The following is an 11090-nucleotide window of genomic DNA, read 5'->3' on the forward strand; positions in this document are numbered from 1 at the left end:
GTAGGGTAGGACCACCTGGGATGGTAGCACTGCCTGATTAGATGATCAAGAATATGCAGGCCACAAGTGATGTGAATATGGAGGGAGGTCAGGGAAAGAAGAAGGAAACAGATCCTGGGTGGTGGAGAAAGGGGATTTGGGAGCCAGAAAGCAGTATGAAGAGGCAACCCGAAGTACCATCTTCTTCCCTTCTCAGGGACCAGATCCCTTCAGGGTGAGACTGGAGGAAAAGGACCTCTCAGTGGTTGTCTCCACTGCAGCTTTTTTTTTGACACTTGGCATTGCACAAATCTGGGTCTCATTGCCAGGAAGTTTCACAAGGCAGATTTGCCAAGGGAAGTCCCCGGAATCTCCTGGACTTCTTCCTGCTTCCTTCCCATAAGAGAGGCTGTTGAAACCTCTAGGGCATAAAAGGCCCAGAGGCATCCCAGGGAAGCTGACCAGGGATATGGGAGAAATCACCGTGGACCAGAAGTCTGTCTCTCTGGGCAGGTGAGCTCTGGGCTGATAATTCAGCAGGAAGTTAATGAGGAGAGAAAGGGTAACATAGGTAACATAGACCTATGGAAGAAGCGGTCGTCTTCTCCTCCTGGGACACCAGTCTCTCTGTTCACCTCCTTATCAAAACCTATCGAGTCAAGGCAACTGCCCTAGGGGACCATCTGATCTTTCCTAGATGGGCAAGGGAGCAGCCGTGGCCAGAGCCCTTCAGACCATCAGGAGTGTTTTCAGTCTGCATTTTCACAGAGCCGCCTCTCATCCAGATTGTGATATACGAGCACTGTCTTGGGAGTCCCATGTTTCACGGGCTCTGCTTTCTGCACATGTTAAAACTTTAGGGAGCCTCACCACTTCTTGTCTTCAGAATGATCTGTTGGGGTAAATGTTTTCTAAAATCCCCCTTTCAACTCTAAAGTTCTGATCCAAAACTCTGGCTTTCATGGTGGCTGGGAATTTGGATGAAGGTGAGGAGGACACTAAATAAATAGGGCTATGGGTGAAGAAGGGAAGTTTGCTGGGCCGAGATGGATTATGTCTTACGGAGAAAAAGGAGCCATTTCATCGTGTCTTTCCCTCTTTCTTCCTGCCTATGGTCTCAAGGCATGCCTGCCCACTTGGAAATGGCAAGAGCATTTTAAGTTCCCTGTTGAAGGTCTCCGCTCTGAGCCCTTGGAAGAGCAGCCCACAGGAAGCTGGCACTTTGAAGAAGGGCCTGGAGGCTGACTTAACAGCAGATGTGGCAACCAGAATTCTCCTACCCAGTTAGCTGGTGTGTGGAGGGCCAGTTCCCTAAGAGTCATGTGAATCGGGAGAACAGAACCCTTGAATCCAGTTTCCCAGCCCCAAAGTCTGTGGAGAAGGCACAAGCCCCAACAGCTGTCATCCAAAGTTTTACCTCATTTTTAACTGCCCTTTTCTCCATTTTCATACCCCCCAAATGTCTTAGTGTGGGTAAGTCTAGACAATGTCCCCAGGGTGGGGGTCATAGTTCAAGGAGTCTTGCCTTTTGGGTGAGGTTTCCAGCAACAGGGTCCTGCCCTTTCCTTCCCTTTAGGAGGGTGAATTAAGGATAGAATGGTCTCATCAGTCCTCGCAGGGGAGGTGTCCTATGGAGAAGAGGCTGGACATGACCTCAGTCATGAAGGCTTGGCGCACTTCCAGAGGCAGCTCACACTGCCCAATTCACCTTGCCTTGTTTTAAGAGTTGTGTGTACGCACGGTGACTATTCATTTCGATTCACCCAGGAGAGTTCTGGTTCAAGCTGGTGCCCCAGGGAAATTATTAATAATGCTCCTTTTCACCCTCCAAACTGTCCCATTGGATGATAAACTATTTGGTCACCTTAACTATATTCAATTCCAGGCAAGGCTGTGAGCTCCCTGAGTACAGGGACAGCATCAACCTCATTTTAGCTTTCCCAATATCCAGGACAACACTTGGCACAGAGCAGGTGGTTCAATTAATTTCTATTGGATAAATGAATGAGCAAATGAATTCCCAGTCTGGAAAATGTCTCTCTGTGGGGCTGTAGACTCCACAAGGCACCCAGGTGCTGGGGACCTCAAGGCCCTATAAAAAGACCTCAGTAGCTATGCCTGCAGTGTCCAGAGGAAGTGTAGCTATATTTTGCATGTAGGCACACCCGCACACTCACTGCCACAGTCTGAGACAGAGAACCAGCTGTGGCTTAGCAGATTTCCTTCTCACCAACCTCTTACAGTTTTAGTGGTCTTGTTGCTTCAGGAAGTCAAGTAGTCAATGAGTTACCATTGCCTGGGTCCCCTGGGCTGTGTCCCTTCTGATGTTTGGTTTATATCTCTGCTTCATTTTGTTTCTCTTGATGACTCTGCCAGGTTCTGACACTAACATATTGATGACTCTGAGGTTTTGTCCTGTGTGTCTCTTTGTGCATGCAAGGCTCTGCTTCTATCTTTTGAGCCTCTCTCTCTGTCTCTCTGTTTCTGTCTCTCTCACCCACTTCAATGTTGTGTGTATCATCTCTTTTTTTATCCACTGATATTTCTGTGTCATTCATCCATCCATCCACATTGAATCTCAGTGCTCTGGGGATGAGTTCCTTATGGATAATATCTCTGTCTCTCGTTGTATCTCTTAACTGGGGTCTGGATGCTCAAGAGCCAGCACTGAGGGCCCAGGTTGAATGACCCTCAGAGGCTCTGGCTGAATAAGCAAAGGAGGCCATGGGTTTTGGGGGAGAAACTTGTGGCATTCTGGGATCTGAGGCCACCGCACTAGGTTCCCCATTGGCTCTCTTCCCTCTACTCCAGGATCTGCCTACAAACTGGTTTGCTACTTTACCAACTGGTCACGGGACAGGCAGGAACCAGGAAAGTTCACCCTTGAGAGCACTGACCCCTTCCTATGTTCTCACCTCATCTACTCATTCGCCAGCATCAGTAACAACAAGGTCATCATCAAGGACAAGAATGATGCGATGCTCTCCCAGACCATCAGCAGTCTCAAAACCAAGTCAGTAGGATAGGAGTGGGGAGCATCCAGGGTGGGTTTTGGGGGAGAGAAGATAGTTCTAAACTGGGCCGAAGGCCTTCTGGCTCCATTCATTCATTTGTGTGTTTATTCAAGTGTTTTTCCTCGGGTATAATCCTGATGCTTCCTGATTTTCTCCCCCATGCCTCATCCCTTCACTGAACTTAGTTGCTAAATAGCTAGAGCCCACTTACCCATAATCTAGTCCTAACCCTTTAGGCAAAGTTTTCCCTGGCAGCCAGTAAAGAAATAATCAGCTTATTCTTCTACTCCAGGAATCCCAAACTGAAAATTCTCTTGTCTGTTGGAAGGTATCTGTTTGGTTCCAAAGGGTAAGACTACAATATCTCTATTTTTTGTTTATTCTGCTGTGTAATTTCTAATCATCACTGCTTTTCCTCCTCTTGAAAAGAGACATTGAATTAGGCTTTAGAAAGGTCCTCCCTTGGCTTAGATGGCAAAACTGATCTGAATCTTGTCACAAGTTGAGGCATAGCACTATGTTTGCTTGTGTCTTGGAAGGAACTCTGCAGGAGCTTAACACAAGCTCAGATACTTAAGTCGTGGGAGAAACTGAACTGGAAGCAGTATTTGGTAAACTTTCAATTATTTACATGAAGGTTTTTCACCTAATGGACTATGGGGAGATGCAATTTTTTTAAGGGTTTTGAAGGTTTGACTTTGTACCATGGGGGTGGGTCATGTAGGTGACTTCCACATAAAACCAAGTCCTTAGCAGCCATCAGTGGACCTCGATTTCCTGGGTCATTGTTGTACAGCTGGATGGCCTGGAAGTGCAAAGCAGCATAGGGGCAATCAGGTCTGTTTTGCTTAAAAACAAAATAGTTATTAATATGAGACATCTATTATAAATTATAATTCCTATTCACAGGAAAATGATACTCCATTTGCATCAAGCTAAATAAATACAAATATGTAAGGAAGAAAGGCACCTTTTTTTGCAATTTTTAAATGCAGTTAATCTAATTTTGAATTTCTTCTGCTTTAATTTTTTTTTAAAGTGCCAACATTTTAAGAAGTCCAGAGATCTTAATCTCAGTCAGCAGAGGCTTTCCGCTTTCACGAGAAGTCTGAAAAGACATCTTTCTCGTGTAGCAGGTCAGTACTCTTTACAGCTGGAGTAAGCAGAGGACAGAAGTAGCATTAGAAGACCTATGTAGGTGAGTGACCTAGGGAAAGTTAACTCACCTCTCTGAGCTCAGTTTACCCATCTGTAAGATGTACATCACAACATCTACTTCATAAGGTGCGTGCAAAGACTTCGAATGAGGTAACGTATGTCATGTGCCTGACTTAGTTATCGACCAGTAAGTGTCAACTTTTTCTTCTCCTTTTTTTATACTGAATATTTTCATCTATGAAATAAGAGGGTTGACCTAATTAATTTCTAAAGTCTCTACCAGCTCAAAACTTGTAGAATACTTAGTAAAGCAATTTCTACACACATAAAGAAAAAAGATCAACCTACCTAACTTATCTGGTTCTGCATTAACCTCACCATGAACTCTAATTATTAATGGATTTTCATGGCAATTATCCATCTGATTCCCAAATTCTCTCTCATTCATAATACCTGCTTATCTTTGATTCAATTAAAAATATCTTCATTCATTCATTCTTACATGCATGCATTCATTTATTCAATAAATAATTTATTGAGTACTTATTGTATATTAGTGTAGTGGTTAAAAGTAGGACTTTGGAGATAAACAAATTTGGTTTGGCTTTCTCTTTAGCTATATGCAAGCTGCATGCTTTCTCTTTAGCTATATGCAAGCTGCATGCTTTCTCTTTAGCTATATGCAAGCTGCATGTTTAACTTCAGGCAATTTCTTTTTTCTTTTTTCTTTCCTTTAGGCAATTTTTTTAATGTCTCTATGCTTCAATTAAAAAAAAAAACTACACAATGAGGCAAGTAACAGAATCAACCTAAGGATGAAGTTGTGAGGGCAGGCAATGCAAGCAAACTGTTTAGGTAGTGCTGATGTGCAAAAAGGACCTAATGGTTGCAATAATTATTGTTGTATATTAACGTTGTCATTATTATTAGGTAAATGCCAGGCTTTGTGCCAGGTGCTATGCAGCAATACTTAAAAATATGTAATGCATAGACTTGCTTCTAAATTTCTAAAGAATGTTTGTCTTTCCTAAAATTGGAGGTTTCTGCCCAGAACATCAGATGCAACTGCTCCCTAAAAGAGGTATCCTTGCTTTTCTTCTAATCACTGTGAGCACTTCTGAAATATAAGAATAAAGTTACAAACCTACTTCTACCATGTTTTTCAGATAATAGTCCAAGTTTTGCTATCTCCTCCACTGGGCTGCTGAGATACATGCAGGAACCAAATCCTCAATTTAATTTTTTTTCTTTTTTTTTTTAACATCTTTATTGGAGTATAATTGCTTTACAATGGTGTGTTAGTTTATAATTTAATATTGATTGAAACAAATGAATTCAAGACTCTAAATCTGTCTGGGGATGGGAGGTGTTGTGAGAGGTGGGAAGTGATATAAGTCAAAGATATGTCCTCTGGAAAATACCAATATCTTGTCTATAGCTTTGGATTTTAAATACTGTTGGTGCCCTCTGTGTGAGCAGCTAAGAATCAACTTCCTGGCTTAAGAATTCTAGTTCAGATAAAAGCTCTTGAGGGGCTGCTGCTTTCAGGGTCCTCCTGGCTTTTCACCAGAAGCCCTGGGACTGGGGAGATCTGGGTTGCTAATTCGTGCCTGGGTTTATTGTTTGGGGAATGTGAAGTCCAGCTCTGCTTTCATGAAGCTTGCCAAAATGTGATTACTTTGAGATAGATGAGGCAGGATCAGTATCTTCAATCCCAATTTAGAGATGGCCAGACTGAAGCCAGAGAGCTGGTTAGTGAACAAAATGTACTAGAAATGACTGTGACCTGGGACTTGAACCCAGATTTCCCAATCCTAAGCCCACCACAGTGCAAACTGCTTTCTCAAGGGTGTAACATGTTAAAGAAAACCAGAGCTGGACAGTAATTAAAGAGGTAAAAATAGCTTTTATTCAGGAAATATTATAAGAGGGGAAAGGAGACCTCAGTATAGCACTGGGCTCAATTCTGGATACAGCAGGGGCAAGTGGGGAGGTATAGCCAAGGAACAGGTTGCAGGTGCAGGTTGGTGGATGGAAAAAGAGGGAACATTAGAGGTAGGGAGATTCTTGCTAAACTGACTCAACGGAACTCTTGCTGAAGGCAGGCCAGGGTGAACAGATATCACCTGCGGGATGGTAGGGGAGGAGGAATTTGATCAGATATTGAAGAAGATCTGATTTCAAGGGTGGGGCAGTCTCATTAAACTGACTTAGGATTCTCTTTTTAAACATCTTTATTGGAGTATAATTGCTTTATATTGTTGTGTTAGTTCCTGCTGTATAACAAAGTGAATCAGTTGTACTGTATACACATATCCCCATATCCCCTCCCTCTTGTGTCTCCCTCCCACCATCCCTATCCCCCACCACCAGGTGGTCACAAAGCACCGAGCTGATCTCCCTGTGCTATGCGGCTGCTTCCCACTAGCTAGCTATTTTACATTTGGTAGTGTATATATGTCCATGCCACTCTCTCACTTCATCCCATCTTACCCTTCCCCCTCCCCGTGTCCTCAAGTCCATGACTTAGGATTCTTGCTACAACTGCACTCTGCAAAGATAGGCACAGAAGTCCAAGGTCAAAGTCTAGTTGAGAAGAGGGTTCATAGAAGTCTGGCTAAAGTTTGGTCAAGGAGCGTCTTTGTTAAAGGCAGCTCCATTACCCTGCAGAAAGGTCTGCAGAGAACCCAATTGTCCTCTGCCCAATCCAATCAATTTTCTGGCCCAACAATCCTTCCTCTCCTCTTTTGATCCAAAAGAGGCAGGGGTTGGGATAGATAAGTGGTGAGAATATATTGGGGAATGGAAGACTATTTCAGGATTTCTGTGAAAAATATGTTGTGCAATGGTAATTACTTCCTCTTTCCAAAAGCACGTGTATTGCTTCTACCCAGGTTCCACCGCATGGTTGATTCTTCTACATTACGCTTGGAATTTATCAACTCTGTAATCCTATTTCTGAGGAACCATAACTTTGATGGGCTGGACATAGCTGTATTTACCCATATTTGAAAGACAACACTTGTTTCACTGTGCTGATTCTTGTAAGACAAACTCTGTGGTACCCTTAGTACCTTAACAAGTGGAACCCATGGCCACACCAGGAGAAAAAAAGGAAGAGATTGGCTCTGGCTTGAAGACAGTCCCTTTCTTCCAGAAGCCCCCACTGATGAAGGAAAAGCCCTTGGTCCTAGTTTAGGGCGAGGACAACATCAGAGAACAGAGCCTCCTTATACAATAAACAACACTGAAACAAAGCAACACCCACATAAAAGATTGTGAGACCATAGAATCTCCTGAGCACTGAAAGAGTCTCACAGATGTTCTATCAGATAGATTAGAGAATCCATCAGGAGGAAACTCAGTTTTTCCTGGGTACAATGTGACTGGTTGTCCTCCTACCTAATGTGGAGATTTCCTGACCACAAGGCAGGAGGCATCCCCATGTGGGAATGGGGAGAAAAGATTTGGTCTTTCCATCTAATGCTGTTTCCATCTAGAAATGTCCTATCAAGCAAGAACTTTAGCGCTTTCCTCTGGGAGGGAAAATTGACCTCTTCTGGGGTTTTTTTGTTTGTTTTCATAGGAGTTAGCAGAAGCCTTTCAGCAGGACTTTGTAAAATCCACCAAAGAAAGGCTTCTCTTGACTGCAGGAGTTTCCGCAGGGAGGCATATGATTGACAACAGCTATCAGATCAAGGAATTGGTAAAGTAAGTGCATTGGAGCACCCCCTCCATCTCTCTGCCTCCAGCCTGGCCCATGCAAGTGATGCATGCCAGTATGTCTGAGGGATGAAGGGAAGAGGGAGAGCATGAAGGTCACTATCCTAACCACATCATCTGGGCAGGAACTTTTCCTCTATGGCTAATTTCAATCCTTCTAACAGCATCCAAAGCCCTAAACAAATATGTATACAGTTGACCCTTGAACAAAGCGAGGGTTAACCCACATGTAATTTATAGTTAGCCCCTTGTATCCATGTTTCCTCCAAATCTGTGGATTCAGCCAACAACAGACCATGTAGTACTGCAGTATTTACTGTTGAAAAATACCCTTGTATAAGTGGACTGTACAATTCAAACCCACCATGTTTCAAGGGTCAACAGTAGTTGCTCCCACCTCTGCTCATCACAGAATCTTCTCGAGAACTGGATTTCATCAACCTCCTTTCCTTTGACTTCCATGGGTCTTGGGAAAAGCCCCTCATCACTGGCCATAATAGCCCTCTGAGAAAGTAGCAGCTGGACAGAGGGACAAGCTCTTACTACAACATGGCGAGTTATAAGGAGGAAGGGTGGTGGGACACTGGCTGTGGGGCAAGCTGAGGACACTGCAGCTTGTCCAGAGTTATTTCTGTCTTGAACTGAGGAGGGGATGTGTTGCCAGAGGGACTCCGGTAACCCTGGAAGCTGGTGAGAACGGGGAAAATGCTTTGACCAGGCACAGTAAAATGTCACCAGGAAAATGTCAGAGGACCTCATATTTGAAGCACCCTAAGCTTTGTCTCTGGCTCAAGGTGTCAGCCACCCCAGTCTTCTCTTAATTCTCCATCTTTGATACATTTCCTAGTGCCCACATGGATGTACAGGACTTGGTACTCTGCTGTGTCTGTCCACATTCCTCTGCTGTGTCTGTCCACATTCCCCATTAATTTGATTTCAACATAATCCTCTGAGGTTGGCTGGTCAGGAAGCATTACTCTCACTCCACAGATGATGAAATGGAAGCCTGGCAAATTAATTGGCCGTTCAAGGTCATGCTGATGTGAAGGTCCTGAAAAGTGGTGGCAAATGAAAAATGCAAGGGAAAAATGTCATTAACCAAACGATTTTATTGTTGTGGTACATATATAGAGATGTGTATTCTTAAAATTGGGTGAGAGAAAATGTTGTCTAGGTTGCATATTCCAAGCCTTCATGTTTAAAATTAAAAAATGGGTCAGTCCAAAGCTGGGTATTCTGATTTCTAGTCTGGGGTTTTCTAGAACTCCGTATGATTGTGTCACATCAAGTTCCCTTCATTCTTTCCTCTCCATTGATTATCTTTAAGGGTAAGGAGACATATCCTCATCTTCTCTAACCCCTTATTCTGTTCTGGAGGGCAGTAAGGCCCCAACTAGCCTCTGACCTCTTACCTAGCCTCTTGGGTCTGATGTCATTGTGAGGCCCCACAGACTAGGGTCTGACCGCCACCTCCCCCCATGCCTGCTTTCATCAGTAACACAACTAGCCATAGTGTAGACAAACTCCATAGGCAATTGACTCAGAGGGGAAAGAAAGATGGCGACAACTTTGATTTCATGTTTTCTAGGTCACTTGCCTGATTTCTTTCGTGACCCATTGTTCAGTTTTCTTTTACAATTAGAAAAAGCTGAATTGGTCTCAGTGCTGAAGAGCATTAAGTGCATTAGAATAAGCACTCTGGTTCTGGTGGGACCCTCCGTAGCCACTGATGTAGAAAGGGAATCAAGGAGTCACTTGTGTGAATTTGGGCTGGAGACTCAGAAAGGTCTGACACCTTTCTCTCCCATACACACCGTGCCTCAGTCTACTTCTCTTTCTAGGAATATGCTGTGGGATACTGGATAAACAAAGGGATACCTGTGGAGAAGGTGGTCATGGGCATCCCAATGTATGGACGTTCCTCTACACTGGCCTCTGCAGAAAACACTCGGGGGCCCCTGCCCCTGGTCCTGGAGCTGCTGGCCCCATCACCAAGTTTTCAGGCTTCCTGGCTTATTATGAGGTACCTGGAACCACCCTGTGCCTTCAGCTGCCCCCTGTCTCTGGGTAGGAGTTCCAGCTTCAATCTGACAATAATAGAGTATCACATCCTGAATGCTGGGAAGGGAAGTATGGAGTACTATTGGAGTATGTAAGAGAAGCTCCTCCCTCTGACTTGGGAAGGGGTCGGTGAATGCTTCCTGGAGGAAGTGATGTTAGCTGACATCTGGAGAGGAGGTGGAACAAGTGAGGAGTGGGGATGTGTGGAGCAGGTATGGGAGATTGAAAAGGGAGACTGTCCTAGGTTTCTGACTTGGGCAATTATGTGGATGGTAATGCCATTTTTACTGAGTTGGGATAGGAAGGAGCAGAGTGGGCATTGGTCTCAATCATGAGATCAGTTTTGGTCATTCTGAGTTTGAGGAGCAAGTGGGACATCCAAATGCCTGTGGGACATATAGATAAAAAGTGAGTGGTTAGGTATATGGGTTTGGATCACAGGAGGTCATTCTGTGCTAGAGATGTAGATTCTAAAATCATCAGCATAAAGACGGTATTTGAAGCCAAAGCGTGAGATGTGACAAAACTCAAGGACCTCCTGCACCTAAGAGATAGGCAGAAGAGGAGCCCACTAAGGAAACTGACAAGATCAACAGAAGCTAGGCAGAACCCATACTGTTCTGTGCCAAAGACCTTAGAGAAGAGGGTGTTTCAAGAAGAGAGGAGTGGTCAAATGTGTCAGATTCTGTCCAGAAGTCAGACAGACTTAACATCACAGAGATAACAGTCAAAGGTGTTCGGCTGATTAGACCATCATTTCTTTCTGCCCCTCAATCTGAAAAAAAAAAAAAAAAAGTTTTTTTTAATGTATAGGAAACACTAAGAATCAAACAATAATTCAACCAACAGAAACTCTTGGGACCCTGCCATATCACAAAGACTGGGTACTGTGAGAGCTAGACATAAGTAATTCTTCATCCTTGTCTCAAAGGGCTTACTGTCAAGGTGGAAAGAACGTAGAGTGCATTCATAATATACCTAGTTAAATAAGAGTTTAAAAACAGGATAACTATGAGGAATTCCCTGGCGGTCCAGTGGTCAGGACTCCGTGCTGTCACTGCTGAGGGCCCAGGTTCAATCCCTGGTTGGGGAACTAAGATCCTGTAAGCTGTGTAGTGCGGCCAAAAAAAAAAAAAAACTTAAAAAAAAACCCAA

The 11090-nt window shown here is 43.9% G+C and overlaps 1 protein-coding gene across 1 annotated transcript in view; it reads left to right on the forward strand.

Annotated features, from left to right (window-relative positions):
- Positions 1 to 448: 448 nt before the first annotated feature.
- CHI3L2 (chitinase 3 like 2) overlaps positions 449 to 11090 on the forward strand; it is a 13693-nt gene continuing 3051 nt past the window's right edge. The window contains 9 exon segments of the mRNA XM_024739936.1: positions 449 to 488; positions 2791 to 2992; positions 3286 to 3342; positions 7046 to 7143; positions 7146 to 7195; positions 7738 to 7858; positions 8293 to 8426; positions 9716 to 9821; positions 9824 to 9897. Of these exon segments, the coding sequence (XP_024595704.1) occupies positions 449 to 488; positions 2791 to 2992; positions 3286 to 3342; positions 7046 to 7143; positions 7146 to 7195; positions 7738 to 7858; positions 8293 to 8426; positions 9716 to 9821; positions 9824 to 9897 (882 nt within the window).

Source organism: Neophocaena asiaeorientalis, unplaced genomic scaffold, assembly GCF_003031525.2.
Source record: "Neophocaena asiaeorientalis asiaeorientalis breed wild unplaced genomic scaffold, Neophocaena_asiaeorientalis_V1.1 scaffold733, whole genome shotgun sequence".
Lineage (NCBI taxonomy): Eukaryota > Metazoa > Chordata > Mammalia > Artiodactyla > Phocoenidae > Neophocaena > Neophocaena asiaeorientalis.